We start from the raw sequence: 24,242 nt of genomic DNA, 5'->3' as shown, positions 1-24,242 counted from the left end.
TCTGCTAACTGAAGAGCCATTTTTTTCCAATTACCATTCCTTCTGTAGCCCCCAATTCTCCTCAAAATTAATTCCAAAGAGTTGGGGAACCCTCCCGAATAGGGTGGAAGGTTGGTGAGGGAGGGAAAATTGGCAAAACCCATTTCCCCTTCTCTTTCATTAGTGGACACTTCTGCTAGATCAAAAGCCCTTCCATGAGCACAAGGGCACCCATTGGATTCCATCCAATATGTTTACAGATTTATGCCCCATTTTGAAAGTTTATTGTGTGGTGTGTTTTGTCCACACTACAAAGAGCTCATCTATTTTCCTTCTGTGTCTTGTTCCTGTGTGCTTTCAGGGTATGCAGGATAAAACAAAGAAGAGGGATAGCAGACCTTAACAGCTATTTGTAGAATTGGAATAACTACTGTAGAAGGAATATTGTGTATGCCAATTATTTCTTGATATATCCAATACTTATGTCTCCCATTATTCATCTTGTGCTCTATCTCCCCTATACATGGGGAGAGGGTTTGCTATTCTCTGCTGTGTGTGGCTGGATTTGAGCTTTATGTGTGATTAAAACTCAAAAGGGCACATGTAATTGCAGCCTCCCACAAGTTCATGTTACTTAAACAGAGATATTTCTGTAAGGTTTAGATTACCACTCATAAAATAAATGTGCAGTATGCGTGTGCCTCTTAATGGTAGCCTATGGATTGTTCAGCAGTTTAAAGGATAATGCCATATAGTGATAGCCAAACCCCCTGTATTAGAAATCGGTGACTGACTAAGAAGCTAAAGTGAGAACTAGGAAGCCTTTCGTTCAATTATCATGCACTCTACCATGAACTCGCTAATAAACTTTAGGTATATCACAAGCTTTTGGCTTATCTCTGCAATGTGGGGACAATGATTCTTATAGGGTTGTTGAAAGGATTATAATGTATGTGAATCACTCTGAACACATAAAAAGTACCATATGACTACTTATTTTTATGTGACTTTCCAAAACAGAAATTCTTGTATGTAATAGGTTGACCTTTAAGAAAAGAAAACAGAAAAAGTATGCATACACAATTACCAGGTTTCAAAGTGCTGAGCGTGCTGCTGTTCTTGTATGTGGAGCCCTTCCAGTGGCAGCTCCTTAAAAAGCCTCATCAGCCTTGGGGGTCTCCAGAATAGCTCTCCAGGAGGAGCAATGGGCTGCTACCAGAAAGAAATACAGCTGTCTGTTCTTGTATGGGGTGAGAGTTGAATCCTGGTTCAGTATTTTCCATTAATAGTTTTTTTAAAAAGTTTAACATGCTGGCTACAACTGCAAGAAGAAGAGGTGAACATTCTTCCTAGAAACCTATTTAACAAATGTAGCAAACAGCAATCAGATCCAAAATACTGAGTTTTCGTACTTCAGTAGTTTTAAGAAATAGATGAAGCAATTCAGAGAGTATGGTTTCCTTCAGATATTTGATGTAACAAGTTTCAGTCCAGGGGAAATTTTACAGACAGGTTAAGAAAGGAGTTAATGCAGAACTGAAGAACTCTCAGAACCACTATTATCTTTATGAAATTGTGGAAGATGGGTGAACTGGCGGATCACTGGAGGAGGCCTAAGGTTGTCCCTATCTTTGAAAAGGGCAAAAAGGAGGAACCTCAGAACTACAGACCAGTCAGCGTGACATCAATCCCTGGGAAAATTCTGGAGCAAATTATAAAGTGGTCAATCTGTAAGCAGTTTGAAAGCAATGCAGTGATTACTAGAAGCCAATATGGATTTATCAAGAACAAATCCTGCCAGACTAATCTTATCTCAGGTTTTGATTGGGTAACCTCCCTGGTAGACTTTGGGAATGCAGTGGTCATAATATATATTGACTTGCAAAGCTTTTGACAGAGTGGCCCATGATATTCTGATTAGCAAGCTAGCTAAATGTGGGCTGGATGGAACAACTATCACGTGGATCCACAGTTGCTTCAGAATCATACTCAAAGAGTGCTTATCAATGGTTCCTTCTCAAACTGGGCGGAAATAACGAGTGGGGTACCACAGGGCTTGGTCCTGGGCCCAGTGCTCTTCAACATTTTTATTAATGGATGAGGAGGTGCAGGGAATGCTTATAAAATTTACAAATGATACAAAATTGGAAGGGATAGCAAATACCTTGGAAGACAGAAACAACATTCAACGGGATCTTGATAGGCTGGAGCATTGGGCTGAAAACAACAGAATGAAATGTAACAGGGATAAATGCAAGGTTCTACACCTAGAAAAAAGAAGCCAAACACACAGTTACAAGATGGGGGATACTTGGCTTAGGGATACTATGTGTGGCTTCTCTTGGAATAGTTGATCACAAGCTGCATATGAGCCAACAGTGTAATGTGGCTACAAAAAAGGTGAATGCTACTTTTGGCAGCATTAATAGAAGTATAGTTTCAAATCACATGAAGTCCTAATTCCCCTCTATTCAGCACTTGTTGGGCCTCATCTTGAGTACTATTCTGGACACCACACTTTAAGAAGAATGCAGACAAACTGGAACAGGTTCAGAGGGCAGTGAGGATGATTAGGGGACTGGAAACAAAGCCCTATAAAGAAACACTGAAAGAACTGGGCATGTTTAATCTTGAGAAGAGAAGTCTGAGGGGAGATATGATAGCACTCTTTAAGTAGTTGGAAGTTTGTCACACAGAGGAAGGCCAGGATCTCTTTTCAATCATCCCAGAATGCAGGAGACAGAATAATGGGCTTTAGTTACAGGAAGCCAGATTTTGACTGAACATCAGGAAAACCTTTCTAACTGTTAGAGCAGTATGACAATGGAACCAATTACCTAGGGAGGTGATGGGCTTTCTAGCACTGGAGGCATTCAAGAGGCAGCCGGATAACCACCTGTCAGGTATGCTTTATGTTGGAGTCCTGCATTGAGCACGGATTTAGACTCAATAGCCTTATAATAGGGATGGAATTCTCTCCTTTTTTACATTTTGTTTCTAAGTGTGGCCCCCTGGTGGTTGTTTTTCCTCCAATATCTTTTCATTTTTCCAATCTCCTATGAAAAATATATATACATACATGAGAATTATCAATATTATAATCGCTATTTATTCACCAGTCTCCACTGGTATCGATCTTTATTCTGAACTCTGTAATGATTGCCTGTTTACATGCTTTCTCAAGTACACTGCAGACAGATTAAGGCAGATAATCAAGTCAGTGTCTTCCCCCTGCTGTTTCCAGTCATCCCCTCATTCCCCCCGTTGCTTTCTGTCTATCAGTTACAATCAACCCCTCATTGACATCAGTGAAAGGGAATACACATTTGAAGAGCTCGCATAGAAAGTAGATCGATAAAAGAATCACACTATCAATGATTTCAAAGTGATTTAAAAAAAATGAATTGGGGAAAAAAGAAGTACAATGAATCAGAAACCAGAGGTGGAGAGTTGCTACAGCATTCTCTCTGCAAAGATAGAGAATATCAGAAATAGTAATTAATCTGATGACAATTCCAATTACTGCAGAAACGGAGCCCATCGTTACCTTATAGGCCCCTTGCAATTCTACTGTTCTATGATTCTATGATGGAATTGCTGATACAGTGTTAATAACAACGCCGGCGCCAAAGAGCAGCCAGGTCAGGCCCTGACCAAGGGCCCCACTGCCCACAGGGGCCCCTGAAGGTTGGGGGAGTAGCACTCCCCTTCTGCGATCTGTGGCAGGCATGCGTGCATGTAGAGTACCACGTATGTGTGCCATCAACCAAGATGATAGTGGGGACATCAGTCCCTTAGAGAAGCCTCCGCTGCCATCTTGGTTGATGGTGGCCCTATGCGTGCAGTGCGTGCAGCAACAGGAGAAGAGAGAGCTAGGTGAAACAGGCAGGAGCTACACGCCCGGTGGCAAGCTGGTGCCCAAGGGCCCAGTCATGCCTGGTGCCAGCCCTGGTAAATAATACAAGTTCTAGCAGAGTTTCTGTTTGTATTTAGATAGAAAATGAAGAACTTTTTGAAGAGGTGCTGCTAGCTGTTTATGCAGACTAATAATAGAAACACAAGTTTTACAAATGGCATCTTTACAGATACATTAGTCAGATTTTAACACTTACCTGTTGCCAGAAATACCTTATAGAATGTAACTGTAAGAGCCCCATATCTGCATATGGCTGTGGAGGGCTCTGCCTATACAGGGATTTCCCCCCGCTGCTATTGCATATAATGGCAATTTCTACTTACACAAAATGGAAATGGACTGCCTTCAAGTCGATCCCGACTAATGGCGAACCTATGAATAGGGTTTTCATGGTAAGCGGTATTCAGAGAGGGTTTACCATTGCCTTGACTGGCCCAAGGTCACCCAGTGAGCTTCATGGCTGTGTGGGGATTCAAACCCTGGTCTCCCAGGTCATAGTCCAACACTCTAACCACTGCACGACACTGGCTCTCATACTTACACAAAGAGGACTGAATTGAGGCAACTCTTTTTTAGATTAGGTGTCCCATTTGTTATTTGTTTTCTAGTTGAATATTTACTTAACATTGTCAATATTTACATTGGGTTTATTTCATTAAAAATTATTATTTGAATACAAATCTTTTTCCAAAATTACAATTTCCTCAACATATTTGTTTAATTGATAGCTTCTCTTGGACACGCAATGGAACTCATTTTGACATCGATAAAGATGTACGGGTAAGAATGAAGCCACACTCAGGAAACCTTATAATAAATATTATTAATGAAGAAAATGGAGGAAAGGCAGAAACATATGAAGGAGTTTATCAGTGCACAGCAAGAAATGCACTTGGAGCAGCAATTTCCAATAATATTATTATACGGTCATCCAGTAAGTTGAATATTAGTTATTTATTAAACTTGAGGCCCTTACTACTTGTTGTCAGCTTATTTTTTTACTTAATTTTCTTTCTCAGGATCCCTTATAATAAATATTATAACATTTTCTTTACTTAAAAAAGATTTCTTTTTAATCATCAAAGCAATCTTGTTAGAAGGTAATGATACTGGATATTATAGCTTAGTGCTGTACTGCATGAAAAACTGCCTATTTTCTCTGTAGTTTTTTTAGTAAGTTAAGCACGCAAGATTTCCACTCTTTTTCCAGTATACTGGGTATTGTACAAAGCATCAAAACTAGAAGAAAATATTTTGATCCTTGAGTATTATATATATTTAAGAATTATATACTGTAAAAGCTGTACATTAAAAAAAATAAGACTAACGTGACTGAAATGTAGATAAATAAGGCATTCTCATAAGCACTTTATTGCCTTTAAATAGGCATAGCTTCTAGCCTGGTAGGCAAACATATCACTACAAATGTTCAAAATGTATACAGACATAAGATTCACATTACGTGTACAAAAGTAGTGTTGAAATCATTCATACTCAAACATGTGTAACTGCTGAAAATGGCATACGTAATTTGCTTTCCAATTTCTCTATATTCTTTGTAACTATCTAATCCTATAATGTCTCATTAGGAATCTGTTGTCCTTTTCCTTATGTTTAATTGCTTTGCTTTCCTACAATATTCAGAATTACATTATCTGAGAACTTCCTATGCACATTTTAAGAAGGTAGAAGAATCTCTCTTTGTTACTGAACATTTGAGAACTAAGCTCCTTGTAATAGCTAAACAAAACATAGAGTTCCTCCTGACTTTTCCCCTGAAAACACTGTTACTGAAAATATGTTAATGCAGAATTGAGTAAATTTCATATGACACTGGGTCTTACACAGTCTTGTTTTTCCTGTTTCTTGAAATTCCTGGTTTTTCTCACTCCCCAGGCCACATGACAGTTCTTTCCCTTTTTTCTATAGGATCCCCATTATGGACCAAAGAAAAACTAGTTCCAAAAACAGTAACCGAAGGTCAATATGCAATACTTCCCTGCAGACCACCAGTGGGATTGCCACCACCTATAATATTTTGGATGGATAATTGTAAGTTTAATTTAAAATACATAAAGAACTTTTGCATGAAGATTATTTCAGTAATTCCATCCGTGCTGGAATTAGGACATCTTTGTGTGACGGGGACAAATTCATCATACTGCTGCTGCATGACTATTACAACCTCATTTAACATAAAACTGTTTCATAACAGGTTTATAGCCTAGGTCTTCATGATGGGACATAAGTGTGCCTGCCACATTTCTGCCTTCCATCATGATGCTACTCATATTGCTTAAACAGGTATACTGTGAACAGTTTTGTGATGTTATCTTTCAAGTCTACTGTCTGTTTTAAGCATGGTTGAACCAGCATGACATATAGGTTGTTCTCTGGTTGCTGGAGAAACTCATCACCTTGCGTTACAGCTCCACCTTGTAGTCAAAGGCAGGAAAGACGAGTTGAGGGAAGGAGGTTGCTCCCAGCATTCCTCCGTTCACTTTCCTGCCTTCATCGAAGTGGTCAAAGTATTTGCTCCTACCTTTCTCCTCAGGCCTTCACTTCATTTTTGATTTCTACTCTATTTTCCCTAGTTCTTTACCATTCCTTTTTACCCTCTGCTTACTCGCTTTCTCCCTGATCCTTCATAGTTCCTTTCTCTCTCTGTCTCTGTCTCTCTCTTAAAAAAGTATTCCTTTCTTTCCTTCTCCTTTCCTACTGGCTTCACCACTTCAGTAAAGGGGAAAAGCCTAATTGTTTGCAGGTGCTCAGAGTTGTTTTCTCCCATGGCTGGTCCACCGTACCTTCTTGTCAGGTGCATGTGTTGTACCACTTGTAACTTCCCTCAGCTGCATTCGTGCTACTCAGAGCTGCCATTATGGTGTATAGCAGTTTTTCTCCAGCTGCTTCTCCTAGCGCTAGCATTCCTGCAACCTGCAAAGTAGAAATGCCGCCATCTGGACCAGCTGCTAGTTGGAAACAAGTCCCTTGGACAAAAAAGAGTGCACATCATTGAGGCGACAGACCCCACACCAGCCCACTCCTCAGAACAGCAAGTAGATTCCCACGCTTTGCAGCTTTTGGACCAGAAGGGGGGATTTTTGCCTACCCTGCCACTGCAGTGACGCGGAAGCCCAAGGAAGTCTGCATGGGCTGTTTTCCACATGTTCCTCAGAGGAGGAAGACTTTGCTGACTTTACCGACTTTCCTCCTTTAGCGCAACAAACTGTCTCTGGGTTGTTCCATGATAGACAACCCCAAACTCAAGCTGAGTGTATGGCACACTTCAACCAGGAGTTTCCCCTGACCAGAGATCCTTAGACAGATTAGAGAGGCACTGGTGGGGGAGTTTACTGTGGAACTAAGGGCTCCTCCTGCTGCCACTGAGGTTAACTCCAATGCTCCTTCCATCTCTAAGGGCAGACTTGCCAGATGCTATCTGCCACAGCATAGGAGCTCTGGTCAGGGTCAGTATGCCTCTAATAGGAACCATACCATCAGACCTACTTTCCCTAACCCTTTCATTTTAGATTCTGAGGAACTGGGGATGTCTCCTTGAAGTAGCATTATTCCACCTCTCTTCTTGATGCAGACCTACTTGACCCTTTCCTTAGCTATGAGTTGGAAGAGGGGGGATTGAGTTAAAGCTCATTTGGAGATGATCACACATCCCATCACCTGTCTCATGAGTCTTACTTCATCAGCCTTTACTTAATAGAGTCCTGGCCACCTTGGAACTTACTTCTTCTCCTGCTGAGCCTCCTCCAGTCCAGTCTACAGACACTGTGGTTCTACCTGAACCAAAGTCTACCATCAGGTACATTCCAGTTCCAGGTCCCTTTAAGACTCTTACCAAGTCAGAATGGGATGTTCCTCTTCATTACAAAACAACAGTAGTTTTAGCTAATAAACTATATAACCCAGATTCTGAATTTACAGAGCTCAAGACTCCGGCCATCGACCATCCAGTATCTGCACTCGTGGCCAAAAATATCTTGCCCAGAGATGGTGATGCCAAACTTAAGGATCCCAGCAAGGGGCAAATTGACTATGCTATTCTGAGAGCTCACGAGGCTGCAGCCTTGGCTATATGGGCATCATGCTCTGCCTCTTTGTTTACCAGGGCAGCCCTTGTCTGATTAACAACCCCAATCAGGACTTGGACTGCCTACACAAGACTTCTGAAAATCTCTTGAGCTGCAACTTATGTGGCAGATGCTACTTTAAATGCTATACAATTTGTGTCTCGCCCTCTTGTAGCTGATGTGTTCTCCAGGAGGACCTTATGGTTAAAGCACTGGGTTGCAGACACTCCTTCTAGAACCAACCTTTCCATGGCACCTTACAAGTGGGGGGGACTCTTCAGAGACAAGGTGCCGAAAGACGGTGGAATCTAAGGAAAAGAGAAAGATATCAGTGTCCCGTGTCAGAGACGGCAAGTGTTTCCCACATTGGTACTTCTCTTACCAGTCAACCCAATCCTTTTGTGGCTCATGTCAGACATCATGATTCAAGGACACAAGACCCTTTAGAGGCAAATGGAACAAACCCTAGTTTTTCTCAAGGTATCCCCAGGGCCCTAAGCTCTCTCCCTCCAATAAGGGTTGACGTAACCAACCATCTCAATGGCACCAATATCCCGCGAGTAGGTGGCAGACTTCAACAGTTTTTTCATGCCTGGGGAAGCCACAACTTCAGATAAGTGGATGCTCAGTACTATTGTTCAGGGCTACAAGATAGATCTTTGGGTCCATCCACCCCCTCAATTCTTCCCTTCTCCAGTTTCCAACTCTCCGGAGAAGAGGGGCATTGTTCAGAGTGCCATCCTTCACCTACTCTCCATGGTGGCTATCAAACCAGATGAATCCTTCTTCGGCATCTACTCAATATTCTTTGTGGTGCCAAAGAAGGAAAAGAATGCCTCAGATGGGATGCCTGCTGTCAGGGTCGCTGGTCTCTAGTGGAAGACAAATATCAACTGGCTCAAACGCAAGGCTGCATGCTCGCTCTGCAGTTATTCATCCTTCATCTCAACCTCTCCCACGTCCTCCTCAGAATATACTGTGAAATCTGACATCAGCTGGGGGGACGGGACAAGATTCACAGACGCCTACATTCTCCTGAGCTGGATAGAGAAACATCTCAGCTCTCTGACTGCCGAGCATATCAGCAGCACACCGAATGTCCAAGTTGACTGGTTTAGCCACCAGAAAGTGAGCCTGGGGAATGGAAGCTACATCACAAAGTTTTTTTTACCAGATCCAGTTGTGCTTCAGGAAGCCTCTGGTGGATCTCTTCACCTCTGCGGAAAACCACCAACTCAGGAGATACTTCACCAGATTCCTTTGCCCCAAGGCAGAAGCACTGTATGCATTTCCTGCTCTTCTGATCCTTCCTCGAATATTATGGAAGATCAGGGAAGAGAAAGCCAGGGTGATCCTGGTGACACCATTCTGGCCTCGACTCCCCTAGCTCTCAGACATTCTCTTCATGATAGTCTCTCCACCATGGCATCATCTTTTTCATCTGGATCTAATCTTGCAGGGCCCTCTACATCATCCAGACCCAAACTGGCTCCAATTGATGGCATGGATATTGAGTGGAGATGCCTAAGAAAGATTGGTCTCAATGAGAAGGTTATCAAGACTGTTTTAGCATTCAAGCACCCTTCGACGGTGCACATTTATTCTTCCACTTGGAAGACATTTACATCCTGGAGTTCTCTCAGGGACATTTCTGCCAACAAGCCAGAAATCGCTGACGTCCTACTGTTTATTCGAGATGGCCTCAAGAAAGGTTTGAGACTCAATACCCTAAAAAAAGACAGGCTGCTGCTATATACTCTCTGTCATAAGACCTAGCAGCAACTCCAATTTCTCACCATCCCCTTCTGAAGTGTTTTCTGAAAGGAGCAACCTTAAAATGCCCTCCTACAATACATGTATTCCCATCCAGGGATCTGTACAGGTATTTCAGACCTTACAGATGCCCCCCTTTGAGCCCTTATGTAAAGTCCCTCTTAGGCTTTTATGTTTAAAAGTCATTTTTCTGGTGGCCATAACTTCTGCTTGCAGTGTATCCAGATTGAATGCCTTATTGGTTGCCAGACACTTATGCATGTTTCATAAAGATAGGGCAGTATTCTGTACTGATTCCTCCTTCCTCCCTAAAGTACTGACCCATTTTCATAGGCAACAGGAGTTAATCCTTCCCACTTTCTGTCCTAATCCTGTCTACTCTCTTGAGCGGGTGTGGCATTCTCTGGATGTCAAGTATATATTTCCAGAACCAAATCCTTTAGAGTAACTGATTCCCTCTTTGTTTCATTCCACCCAGCTATGCTACATAAAAGGGTCACCACTTCCATAGTATTAAGGTGGATCAGAGCTTGCATTGTGCTTGCTTCCAAGACTCAGAGATTTCCTATCTCATTCAAAATAACAACCCATTTTACAAGGGCTGCAGCTTGGCCTTTTCCCAGTATGCTTACTCAACACTATAAAATGGACATTTATGCATTGGCAGAGGCCGCTATTGGTCGAAGAGTCCTTCAGTAGGTCTTCCCAACTTAATGGATAGCCCATTCTTCTTACTTCGCTCCCTACATGGGAAGCTTTGGAATGTCCCAAGCTGATGAGTTTCTCCACCAACACAAGAGAGAACCATTGGTTCCCTACCTGAAAGGCAGTTCTGTGTTGCTAGACAGAAACTCATCAGCCCCACACTTCTAGTTGTCCTGTCCATTAACTTCTATACATTACTAGTTTATATACCAGTTTTCTTGTAATGGGAAGTAGGTAACTTGTGCTCCATTTTTGCATGATTACTTTTCCTTTGACCATTCGAGCTTGGTGAGGACACGAACTGAGGGATGTTGGGAGCAACCTACTTCCCTCAACTCATCTTTCCTGCCTTTGACCGCAAGGTGAAGCTGTAACCCAAGCTGATGAGTTTCTGTCCAGCAACACAGAACTACCTTTCAGGTAGGGAACCAATGGTTCTATTTATTCCATTGCAAGTTATGACATAGTACTGTTGGTCACTGTATGTCATTCTTACCACCAGTTCGAACGTATAGCAAGTAAAAATTTACAAGTATTGTAAATAACTCATCCAGATGATCCACATTTTGATAACCATCCTTTATTTTGTCGAAGTCCTACCTGTTGCCCAAGTGATAAAATGCTGAAAGGGTGGAGCTGGGCTGATACAAAGGTCAACTTTGCAAATAGAATAGAAATATACTATAATAAGTAAAAATATTTTGAACAGTCTTATGAGCTATAGCTGAGAATATAAACACAGTTTCATTGTCATGTGATGTGTAATGGGGGAAAGGAGCACAACAAACCTACTTTTAACATTGGAGAAAGCAATTTCACATTAAACAGGAGTCCCATTGGTGATGGGCATTGGGCACATTTCACAGTATGGTTTATCTGGTTTCATTAATAAATTTGGAGGCTTAATATCCACAGTGGACTTCTTATATTGGTGAGCTCATTACATATGCAAACTGGCTGGTGTTTTTTCTTCTTCCATGCTATCCCACAGAGGACATATTCACCAGTTTTAAAACACTTTCAGTGGCTTCTGATACTGTTTCAGGACATAATTCAATGTGCTGGTTTTAATATTTTAAGCTGTCTATGATTTGGGACCCAAGTATTTGAAAGACAGGTACTCCCATATGAACCTGTCCCAACATTAGAAACTTTAAGGCACTGAGGCAGATGGCAATAGGAGAAAGGGTCTTTTCAGTGGTGGCACTTATCAGACCCCTAGCCAAGGGGAAGGTGGGGGCTCACCCCCCTAATTTTGTCTCCTAATTTTTTAAACAAAAAATTATTAAATGTATTACAGAAAAAAATCTGCCCACCTAATCCCCCCCCCAAAAAAACTTTTAGGCTTGCTATGGCCCTGGTACTTAAAATTGCTCTCCCCAGATAGGTTTGATTGTTATGTTTTAGGGATCAGATTAAGATCTTTTTATTTGTCTAAGATTTAATGAAAAGTAATTTTCGTTTTACCAGATGACTGTTTTTATACAGGCTGTTTATCTGCTGTTTTGTTGGGTTTTGACTATATTTACTGCTGGTTGCTGCGTTTAATATTTTGCTCATTTTATTTGAGTTGATATTTTTATTTGTTGTGTTTTAATTGTGTGTTGGCTTTCTAATATTTATTTGGATATGCTTTAAAATGTTATTTAAAATGAAAAAAGTTAAATTCTTGAAGAAATAAAATGGCCAGTTCACATACTTAAACAAGCCCATTAATGTTAAATGGCATTATTTTTTTCTCCCCCACCCCCAGCTTTTCAAAAGCTGCCTCAAAATAGTAGAGTTTCCCAGAGTCTAAATGGAGACCTTTATTTTTCTAATGTAAAACCAGAAGATAGCCGTGAGGATTATATATGTTATGCAAGATTTAACCACACTCAAACTATACAACAGAAGCAACCCATTTCTTTAAAAGTTGAACCAGGTAGGTGTAAATTTTGTAAATTATTTTTGGCTACCTTACATTCAACATAATTATATGTAACATAATAATTGTGTAACAAAGTATTTTTTATTGGACTGCATCTTTCTTAGGACATGTGACTTAAATAAATACATCTTCAAAACAGTAAAAATAATTTCCAGTATACTTTTACTAGAGCATTGTAAAATTATATACTGCAAGAAGAACATGTACTGTTAAATATTTAGGATGCTTAAATTGCATTGAGGTCAGTAAGGTTTAAGCAACCTATATGCCGGACTACATCTTTAGTTTGAACACAGCCTGGTGACAGGATCTTCTGTATGTTGCTCACTATGTGACAAGTATCAAATATCTACTGACAATCTTATACAAAAGCAAAAATTATTGTTGACCTGGATATTGCAATCTGACATTCAATAGGTTAATGTAATAAAATGTTCTTTTCTGTTTGAATTGATCAACATCAAACTTCTAAAGCCCAGATTTACTGCTTCCTGGTTGCATTCTTCATGATATTCTATTTATTTCAGTGGATTCATTGAATGAAACTATAACTGCTAATATGAGTGACTCTGATTTTTATGGTGGTGAGTTTTAGAGATCCACTCCTGCATTACTCCTTTCATTGTAGAATTTAGTTAACTAACCACTCCATGGCTGCTTAACTTTATTGCCCTTACAATTCTAACATATGTACCGGTGACCATATCAGTATATTGTACAAGATGAACACTCCAGTTGATTATAAATCATTTGGAAATAATGGAACAACATTTGCATGTAAAACATGTTTTTTCTTTTGGTAAATGAATCAATGTAGCAGGCTTCTTAATGTTCATGTACTCCTACATTAACTGATAATTCATTATCATTTAGACAAGTCAATAGTACACACTGTATACTAAGGAAAAAGCTATAAACAATTAACAGCTGCTCGTCCTGCTTAATATCTCACCGAATATGCAGTTTAAGTGCTAACCACTTAATACATTTGTGTTAGAAAGAAAACATGTCTAACATAAAAATACATGTTTAAAGTATCCATGCTCTAATATACATTTGTTGTTTTCTTTTCAGTCCTTCGCAGAGGTAGAAATCTTTATAACACTATCAACTTAGTTTTATGGCTATGTATTTGACCACATTATTGAATTTCTCTGTAATGTATATCCCAGCCACTTCTCACAAACTTTCCAAAGTGTAAAAAACATACATTACAGGGACTTGGTCAGCTGATATAATATATAATTCTGGTGGCTGATGCCTTTCCCTTCTTACTGTCACTTAAACTCTTTTACCATCTCCCACCATTGCTCAGATTCAAGACAAATAGCAGCCGCCCTTTGCTCCTTTATGCACCATACGTTCCCCACCCACCTTAGTAGGGAGCTGAGAGCAAATCATTTGCTGCTGTGTCCAAACTAAGACAATCACTGGCAAAATAAGCACCCACATCTGCTGTCTTCTTATGGAACTAGGCAATGACATGCTTCTGCTTGGGTTGGATCTGGGAGGTTCTCACATCCATGGTAAGCGGAGGATCTAATCCCATTGCATCCATTTCTGTGGAGTGCAAGGAAAGGGGATGGTGAAAGAACTGCATGTCGACAATGATACGCTTAAAGGACAATTAAGTCTAACAGAGATAAAGAGCAACATGGCAGATCAGTCACATTGTACTACATTTATGAGCCTTCTGGTCTGGTCCCCAGAAAGAGGTAATTGCTGTCTGCCAGTGCCAGTAGTGACAGGCAACTGACTGATAGACTGACTTGTCTTTCATTCTTCATAAAATGAGGTTTAATTAGAAGATTTGTGTTAATGTCCTTTTTGCAACTTTTGTGAAGGCAAATAGAGACAAAAATGGCTCCTTGTGCACTGGAGGATTTACCCATTCACCTTAGAAGTGTGGACAGCTCAGTGTATGCACCCCTTTAAGCACACAGAGTTCCACTGAAGAAAATAGGGAACACTCTGTGTATGTGGGAGAATTTGGTGATCTGGATTGAAAGTTGTAAGTTTAAAGTTAACAGGTTGTTAACTTTATAATATGATCTTGCTCTCTCTCCCTTGACCTGTCTACAAACTTAAACTGGTTCACAGTCATTTCCTATTCCCAGGGAATAGTAGGAATCTTAATTCTGTAATGTAGGTAGGTATGTGAGAGGCGTGGGGGGGGGAGGAAAGGGATGCTGGGGATCTCTTAAGAGGATTCCCAACACTGCACTAGACTACAATTCTACCAGGGTCCTTTGGGGAAAGCTGTAGCAGTTAAAGTTGTATAAATCTATTATAAATTTCTAATGAAGATACATCCTGATTCCACCCTTGGTTGCATATTTGCAGTCCCATTTGATGTGAGTGGGATATTGCATATCTGCATGGAAGTATATGAACTAATTTCCAAGTAGAATTTCAAACAGAAAGTGAAATAAAAAGGATATAATTCTCAAGATATGCTTCTAAGCCAACAGAAAACAATTAAGTTTATCATCTAAAGTGAAAAACTTTTATCATTTACAGTATCTCTTCATAGCATCTACTATTTACAGGTTGTTTGTTTATTTCAAGAATGCATTTGCTTTACCAACAATGAAGTTCCTATGGAGAAATATGCTACCCAGCAGGAATGTAGTCATCCAGGGTCCCAGGGGGTCTTAGTCCCCTTACTTTTTTGGGAGCAGGGTCCCAGCTGGATCCTTGTGTCTCTAGCATCCTACAAGCTAATCAACATGAAAAGGGAGCGTGTTACCCACTGAGAAGAATCTTCTAACATGCATTCTTGTCCTTTTCTGCTGTTCGGAGCTAATCAGAGTGAAAGGGGGTGAGTCAGCCACTGAGAAGACTCTTCTCAGTAGCTAACACACTCCCCTTTCATGCTGATTGGCTCCTAGGGACGTTTTGTTGTATGAGAAGGCACATGTGGGAAAGACTGAGGGGTGTGGAGATAACTATGGAGGTCAAGCAAGCGAGTGTGAAGAGGCATGAATATCATGAAGAGACCTGTCACTTCTGAATTTGCCACTACACTACTGCTACACAGTCAAATATCTTTAGTATCAAAAGATAAAGGATTGATTTCTTTGGTGGGCATATTTCTTTAAAAAGTTAGGATTCTGCTGTATTAAGTGAAACCCTAATCCCTTATAGGATTTTTCCAAATTTTAAGACAGATTTTGGGAAGTAGTTAAATAAGGCAGAGAAACAAAGGTAAAAACTCCCAGGTTGTCTGTGTGCAATAATATACTGTATTGATTATCAATTTTAGATACTGCATGCATTTACTGTGTATGAGCAGGAATAGTTTTACATTAGGCTTGAAAGTACCTTTGAATTATCAATACTTCTAAACACATTTTTCTTTTTCTTTTTTAGCCAGGTTATCTCCAGAAAGACGCCCAACTCTTCTACTACCTACTGGAAGCACAAGTAACAAAACAGAGCTAAGAGGAAACACCCTTTTGTTGGAGTGCATAGCAGAAGGATTGTGAGTTGTCATTTAATTATGTGATATAAATGTGGAAACGATGAACATGATATTTCATTTCTGACTTTACACTTGTATTACTTGTAAAGTATTATTATGTTTAATACTGGCGCGGGACCACGATACCTGTTGGAACGCCTCTCCCGATACGAACCGGCCCGTACACTACGCTCTACTACGAAGGCCCTCCTCTGGGTTCCGACTCATAGAGAAGCCCAGAGGGTGGTGACAAGATGTAGGGCCTTCTCAGTGGTGGCCCCCGAACTGTGGAACAGTCTCCCCGAGGAGGTGCGCTTGGTGCCGACGTTGCTTTCCTTTAGGCACCAAGTTAAAACCTTCCTCTTTTCCGAGGCATTTTAATTTAAGTTAACTTAATTTTTAAATGTTGTAATTGATTTCAGATTATTCTTATTTTTATATGTTTTTGCTGTATTATATTGTGTGATTTTATTGTATCTTGTGTTCACCGCCCAGAGAGCTATAGCTAGTCGGGCGGTATAAAAGTCTAATTATTATTATTATTATTATTATTATTATTATTAATAATAATAATAATAATAATAATAATAATAATAATAATAATAATAATAATAATGTGTACCCACAGGGAAAGGGAGATAGCCGAGATGCTTGCTCTTTCTCCCCTTCTCTTTCTCAGGGCCAATTCAACCAATAGAGGACATACTTTCCCCAAATTTTCCAAAGAATATATAAGGGAACATCTCTTCCTTCTAATTTCCCAAGTTGTCTTTATATACCTTCATAAAGCAGGCTTTCAAGTAGCATAAAGATTTTTATTCCTCCTCTTCCCCAACAATGTGTCATCACAGAGACTCTGTGGTAGGCTGAAGGACCTCCAATTCAGAAGTTCAACACCTGGCAAACAATATTTTGGCAAGGATAGGAAATAATTTTATGACTCCCTGCTTGCTTTTATAACTGGTATTCCTTTGCAATACTCACTCTTTCTGCCATTGCTTTCCTGGGCTATTTCAGGAGGGCAGTAGTGACTTTATAGCATATATAGGCTGTGCTCTGGAAAGGGTTAGCAACTTTATTCTCCTTCTCAATCAGAAACACAAAGTAGATTCTAGGGCAAGAATTTATTTCTGCAGGACAGACTTTAAAAGAGGCTTTAAAAATTTGTCCTGGCTAACCCTCAAAGTGTCAGACACAGGAACCCTCGACTTTTTGTTTCTTTTATTGAAGAACTTAAAGCAAACATGGTTCATCAAGCAAACTACAGGTTACACAGTCATCTGAATCCCAGTCGAGTATTTCTATGCATGGTTAGTCAAGCAGAATTGGACACCCCTCCAGAATCCTCTTAAGTAGTATCAGGGCAGGCACTCTACTTCCACAGGAACAGTCTTTCGGATCAGAACTGGACCAGCATGCAGGTGCATAATGGGCTCAATCTGCTCACACTTGCACATCCAGCAGTACAGAGGCAGCTCGTCCAGCAGCTTTGCCTCCACTCTCTGCTGCTACTCACTCAACACATCTCCATTAGTATGCGGGGAGGGGGGTCAGGAGGCTGCAAGCTTTCCGGAGGCAGGTCAGGGAGGGTGCCATACTCCACAGTTACCAGGTCTGAGACAGCCTGCACCATTCCCCCAACTCTGCAGCCCCCCTACATGCAAAGTACTGGGGACCCCCCCCATATCCCACCCTTCTTCATCAGGCCCCTCCGGCAAACCACTAGGACCCTTCCCTGGATCCCAGTCCTCCTTCACATTGGAGCTGCTCTACCAAGAGTTTTCCATGGGGCTCATGATAAAATTGTATGTGTACTGTATCTGTACATTTTCTCCCTACTGTCCATCTGTCAAGAATGAGTTAGTTGTGTTACAAAATTTTTTTTTTTAGAGCTATGGATTATTTTTGGCAGTATTTCCAAAATTTAATAATTACCTTCTGCCTATAGGAACCTAAAGCCTAAGGGGAGGGAGCCTGCAAGCCTATAGCTTACTTGCTCCTGAACTCTAACTATTCTTATAGATTTGGACCATTATGCCCAGAGTTGGCCCATAAATAACCTGATTATGTTTGCAAGCCATGTAAGATGAAATCCTTACATGAAGAAACTTTTTGATACAGAGTTCTGTTTGTGCATGATCAGGTCCCTTTTATTTCAAAAGAAGGAGTCAACCTCCTTTCCTACATCTTAATTTAGAATCCTTTGTAAGCCAGTGAATATTGTGCACATATTGGCGGTCCTGCACATTTTAAGTGTGTATCAGCACATTTGACTTGAGCAGTCCCATATTTCAACTAGTAAACTTATTTAATAATGGATAACTTAAGAAAGCAAAGAATGCAGATGAAATGATACTATTTACATGAACTCTTCCTTTGGGTATCATGGTTCCCCTACCATAATTGTTTGGTTTAGAGCTGCTGAATGGTCAAGGCTGGATTATGTTTGTATAGGTTTGTGAAATGCTCTAATACAGGAAGAATATAGTCACTAATAGGCAAAAAACCTTGTAGTATACGAATGTACCTATAGTCAAGAGATCTATCTATCAAGCTTTAAAAAGCAGAGCAATTGGGCACCTATAGTTAATGCACCAGGGGAGCAGGAGACCTGACCTCCTGTCTGAGATATTGTACTGCCCTACAAATTTGTCAAAATGCAAACACAATTTGGGTTGGTCTTTCATAGTCCGATCCACTTCCTGAGTAGCTTGGAAGAATTTGGTAATGTGCCTCTGAGCAGATGGTGAGTGGTGGCAACACCTGCTACGTCCAAAGATGGAGAATTACATTTTTGTATGTTTGTGGGTGTTCTTACTTTGCTTCTTTGCTGTGTTACTACTGTTTCTACAGAGAATCTAACCTAGAAAATTATATTTCTCTCATTATTCATCCTAGAAATCTGTGTCAAAATTATTTTTATTAATTTCAAAAACTTTTTCTTGGTCAGTGTCATATGATGGTGAAGATAGTGTTTCAAACTGGAGGTTATGTTCTATTTCTATTTTGGGCACATTAGCAGTTAAATCTGAAACTGCAGTTTGATGTAAAATCAGACTGATTACAATATGTTGCTACTTAAGCAATGACTCTAGCTGTTGGAAAAAACAAAGTTGGCCTGCCCAAGATGCATGTTTTCAGTCTGCTATGCTTAAACTACTCCACTTAAGAAAAGGTGGGTATGGTCAATTAAAAACATAGAGCACACCTAGAATTTTGCTAGAATATATTTCACCTACCACTGTTTTATCTCGTGCAAACTGAGACACTCCTCATGTCCACTGCAAACTGTTCTGCAGAATAGTCAGTGCCATTATTCCAGAATTGTTTTTGGAGCTTTTTTTTAGTGTTGCAAAGTGTTGCTGTACTTCACATATTCACAGAAAACTTCACTAAAATTGCAAAGTAAAACAAACATATTTAAAGTAACCATCTGAACTATATCAATTGTTTTAATATTGTTGCTTCCTCTCTGCTAAAACAAGATTAGCGCAGCACATCTCTTCTTTCTGTTATTTGGACTGATTGCAGGTGTTGCCACCACTCACCATATGCACATTACCACCAAAGGCACATTACCACATTCTTCAAAGCTACACAGGAAGTGGATTGGACTATGAAAGACCAACCCAAATTGTGTTTGCATTTTGACAAATTTGTAGGGCAGTACAATATCTCAGGGAGGAGGTCAAGTCTCTTGCTCCCCTGGTGCATACACTATAGCTGCACAATTGCTCTGCTTTTTAAAGTTTGACAGAAATATCTGTGGACTCTAGGTACATTCTTAAACCACAGGTTTTTTTTGCCTATGGGTGAACTTCTCTGCTTTTTAACCCGGGAGGTAAGAAATGGGATCCTGTGCAAGTTTGCTGAGAATGGCTTGATCATTTGCATGCTTATTGAGTTCAGTGGGATTTACTCCTCTGCAATCATGCTTAGGATAGGTGAAACTGACCACAGGGGATGGGGAGGGGAGGATGGGGAGGGGAGCAGGCAGGAGGGGGAGGCAGAGGGCAGGTTTGATCCTTTGCATGTTTATTGAGTTCAGTGGGATGCTAAGCAATCATGCTTAGGATAGATAAAACTGACCATGGGAAGGGAAGGGGAGGAGGAAGGAAGAGAGGAGGAAAGGAAGAAGGGATGAAAAAGGGAGAGGAGAGGGAAAGGAGGGGAAAGGCAGGTCTGATCATTTGCATGCTTATTGAGTTCAGTGGGATTTACTCCCGTGCAGTCATGGCGAATCCTGGGAAGTGTAGTTAGTGAAGGATGCTGAGAGTTCCTAGGAGATGCCCTGTTCCACTCACAGAGCTTCAGTCAGAACGGCTGACTGTTAAACAAGTCTGGCCACTGGAGCTCTGTCAATGGAATAGGAGTCTCCTCTCAGCACCCTTCACAAACTACACTTCCTAGGATTCTTTGCGGGGAAGCCATGGCTGTCTCAAGTGAAATAAAGGTCGTGTGTGTGTGTGGCCACCTGATTAGGCAAGCCCAGCAGCTGTGAGACTGGCTTTTAGAACACTGACAGTTGGTTGTTACTGAGCATGCCCAACCTTATCATTGAGTTCAATGCTAAATATCTTAAATTAATTAAAAATCACCCAGACATTGTTTTAACTTTTAAACTGCAGAGGATGAAGGTCAGAGTATGGGGCAGGGTCAGTAATAGAATTACAGGTACTCTGTGGACATGGCTGATTTTTAATTAATTTCAACAAATTATGAGAATTCTGACAGAAAAAAGTCCAAAAGGGGTCTGGTTTTCTCTCTATATCTTTTTATACTTTGAACTCTTGATTCTCTCTGTTTTGTGTATCGCCATGAAAAATTAGATTGTTGTTAAGCAAGCGTTTCTGAGTTCAGGACTATAAGTTTTGTAAAGTTTTGTTTTGAAATGAGCTTATAGGAAGCATCAGAATGGCATGGGGGTATTTTCAATTTAACATTGTGGAATGTGAAAAACCCATGCTGACTATAGTATACAGCCACTCTTGTGGCTGTATAATTAGCATGTTTCCTTAGCATTCTTGCATTTAGCACATTAATCTCTCTAAGGGCTGATCCTGCGGAACCAAATCCCAAATACAACATGAACATATATAACAAAATTTTATGTGTAGGGCCCATCCTTTTCTAGTTGTTGATCATTTGTATTTGCAAACAAAAGCAGAATGGCATCATAAATAGCGCTAATCACATATATTTTGCATTTGAAAATTTTTCCTGAGTACAAAATATGTGAGAATTCATTATGATTACTTGAGTTACTAGAATTTCTCTTGTGTAAATGAGAAAGCATTCATTATGGCTAAAAATCCCTAAGTTTATTTGCTTAGAAGTAAGTTTTAACTTGATTTAACCCTTAGCACATTTGTGAATAAAGCACCTATAAGTAAGTATGAAAAAATCTTATATTCCACTCTGTGTGATATTTATTCTCTGCAGTATAATTTATAATACCACTTACTGGATGGGAGTATGTCTGGTGGCATTTATTGACTCCTTTGTGCACACACACAAGTGCAAAATGACTGAGATAATTAAATTAGAGAAGAAAAGGTTTGTTTCACTTAAACACCAGTAAGATCTATACAGTAAAATCAATATCCAATTTTAAGGAGCAGTCGATGTGTGGAGATGAGCACCTGTTGCTCTATTGGCTATTAGCTTTCTTTTTTCTTTGTACTTAATCTAGTTAAATCTGGATTATTTCTTTTCTAATTTTGAATTTATTTTAAGGTTAAATTGTTGGGTTTTGTCCTGTTTGAATTCATTATTCTGTAAACTGACTTTTCTCCTCTACCCTAATGGTTTCTTTTTCTGAATGTTTGTTGTTAGCCACTTTGGTCACAACTTGCTATGGGAACAAATTCAAGCAAGCAAGCATTCACGTGGCCTGTGCAAGGGAACCTGCAGGATTACTCTTAAAGACCAAATTATTGCACAAGTATGCAAATAGTAATCTTTGAACAGAGATCTGGTCTATTTCCTGTGCTGGTGCAGTTGCAGCTGCCATCCAGGTTGCTATCCCTCTGGTAGCCCTCTCTGCAACATGAAAGCTTTGGGGAATTGGAACTCAGTATCGCAGTACCTAGAGGTTCACTCAGATCAGAGAAAAGCTTATGTAGTTCCCAGGTTTCCTGAAAGTAACTACTCAGAAGTAGGAATGTTGGGGCAACATGGGGGTAGCTTATCTATTTTAAAATTAAATACTGAAAACATACTTACATTTTTTGCAGCATAAAATGTGAATAATATTTACCATCTTGATCTTTACTTGGAGTCAAAGTACATTAACTGAAATATAGTGCCTCCCCTACTATCTAGAGAAAGAGGCAAGGCATTTTTAAAAGGAAAAGAAACATACTGGGAGGAAACAGATCTAATCTGAATATATGTGTGCTTTACCCCCCTTTTCACTTTGGGTGTTTAGTTGCAGCCTGATTTTTACATAAATTGACATTTTGGAATATAAATTACAATTATTTTTTCTTAAAATTTTATAATTACTGAAACCTAGAATAAGTGCTCACTTACGTATTGGGAATAAGAGTTAATATTTTTTAATTTTAATTTCTTCTGTCTTTTTTTCCAAGAATTTATGCTAATGTTCAGTGAAGTTATTATTTTTTAAGTTTCTGATCACCTAAATTTGCGTCTTGCTGTAATTACTTTAATCTTAACAGATATTGTGTGTGTTTGTGTTTCACCAGACCAACACCACTTATTCGCTGGATTAAAGAAGGTGGTGAGCTTCCTGCCAACAGAACGTTCTTTGAAAATTTTCATAAAACCCTCAAAATCATAGGCATTTCTGAAGCTGATTCTGGAAAATATAAATGTATTGCATCAAATCTTTTGGGTTCCGCTCACCATGTTATAACAGTCACTGTTGAAGGTAAAACTAATGTTATCTTGCAAAGCATGTAAAAGGCTTGTATTCTATAATTATTTATAATTCAGAGGGGTGGCATCACTTGGGTTGTACTGTGTAAAAGGTTTGCATAAAATGAATTTTTAAACTGGAACTTTACACTCAAATTCATCCAAATATACAGGTGAGAAATGTAGTGTGGAATGCTTGCTCTGTAGGTGTAGAGTCTTCATTCTTCATGCTGGCTAATAATGTCATTGACCCCACACAGTGTGGTAAAGCCCTCTGTGCATACTGAACAAAGTCTTGTACATCCTGAAGACACTTTGGAATCTGCTAGACAAATTGTGGCTGATTCTGGTTAGTTCCAGGTCTAATCACTAGGAATTCTACTAAACAGAATCCCAAATCTGTGGCCCAAATTGGTATAACTAGTACTGAGGGACCCCCAAGGCTTTTTATCTTGGGAGACTTCACTATCCATGCTGAGGCTGCCTTGTCTGGAGCAACTCAAGAGGTTCATGTCCGCCATAAGAACCATGAGCTTGTCTCAAATAATATCTTGCCCACCATATTGGGCAGAACATACTCTGCACCTTGTCTTCTGCAGGAGGTTACAAAGAAATGATCTGTGGATAAGGGAAGCAGTAGTAACTCCATTCTCATGAGACAGATCAGTACCTGATTAAGACAGATCTTGTGACCACTTGTGGGGATGTTGGAGAATTCCAACAGGAAACTGCTGATGTTCGTTTATTCATTTCCTGTCCAGAGCAGAAATCAGTCCAGCAAATATTACCAGTATTGGTTCTCCACCCATGCAGGGTTACAATTAAGGATATAAGAAGGCATTGTTTTCCATTCTGCCCTGTATTTGTTACATGCAGCACTGTTTCTGCGTCTGCCAAAAACTACACAAATCATATGTCATTGATTACATCCTGAATTGGACTATCAATACGATAAGTACCATTGTTCATAAATGTCTTTGACCGAGTCATAAAGCTCTGTTAGCTCCCTAGTTTTCTGGAGAGCTACAGGTGATGAATTGACTGGGTCAATGGCTAGAGTGCAAGTGGCAGAAACCTCATGATCACTATGACTGAACACAGGTAAAAAAATACTACAAGCCTTGCTCTGTGGCCATGATGGCAGCAAAGAAATCTTACTTCTGCAGTGTTTGCAGAATGCTGTGTTAGTAGAGTGGTTATAAATGGCTCAGATAACCAGCTAGTAGAGCCCTGAAAGGACTTCTATACATTTTGTATAGCATTTTGCAGATAAAATTGGCCACATTCATTCTGACTTGGCAAATGCAACGATGGGTGTAACCAGGATGTTGTGTGATCATGTTTTGGATGCCTTTCAGTTTGTGCAATTTGGGAACAAGGACAGGATGCTTGGGGGATTGAGGCCTGCCATGTGCTCTCTTGAACCGTGCTCTTCATTATTTGTGAAATTTGCCAGGATTCTGCTTGCTGTATGGATCTCAGAAATTGAGAGAATGGGCAATAGGTTCC

General features: G+C 40.0%; 1 protein-coding gene across 13 annotated transcripts in view; it reads left to right on the top strand.

Moving 5' to 3' along the window:
• The window catches only part of NRCAM (neuronal cell adhesion molecule), a 181,496-nt gene that overhangs the window by 70,928 nt on the left and 86,326 nt on the right, over positions 1–24,242 (top strand). For 9 of the 13 annotated variants that reach the window (XR_009764462.1, XM_061639959.1, XM_061639953.1 and 6 more), the window contains exons 5-10: positions 4,624–4,829; positions 5,825–5,947; positions 12,212–12,382; positions 12,916–12,972; positions 15,761–15,872; positions 22,562–22,746. Coding sequence is in view for 12 of the 13 variants with exons in the window: in XM_061639959.1 (XP_061495943.1) it covers positions 4,624–4,829; positions 5,825–5,947; positions 12,212–12,382; positions 12,916–12,972; positions 15,761–15,872; positions 22,562–22,746 (854 nt within the window). In the remaining variant the exon portion in view is untranslated. The remainder of the gene's footprint in view (positions 1–4,623; positions 4,830–5,824; positions 5,948–12,211; positions 12,383–12,915; positions 12,973–15,760; positions 15,873–22,561; positions 22,747–24,242) is intronic. The other 4 variants (XM_061639960.1, XM_061639962.1, XM_061639961.1 and 1 more) reach the window with 1 other exon arrangement.

Source organism: Rhineura floridana, chromosome 8, assembly GCF_030035675.1.
Source record: "Rhineura floridana isolate rRhiFlo1 chromosome 8, rRhiFlo1.hap2, whole genome shotgun sequence".
NCBI classification, from domain to species: Eukaryota; Metazoa; Chordata; class Lepidosauria; order Squamata; family Rhineuridae; genus Rhineura; species Rhineura floridana.
This window is presented reverse-complemented; position numbering and strand designations above follow the sequence as displayed.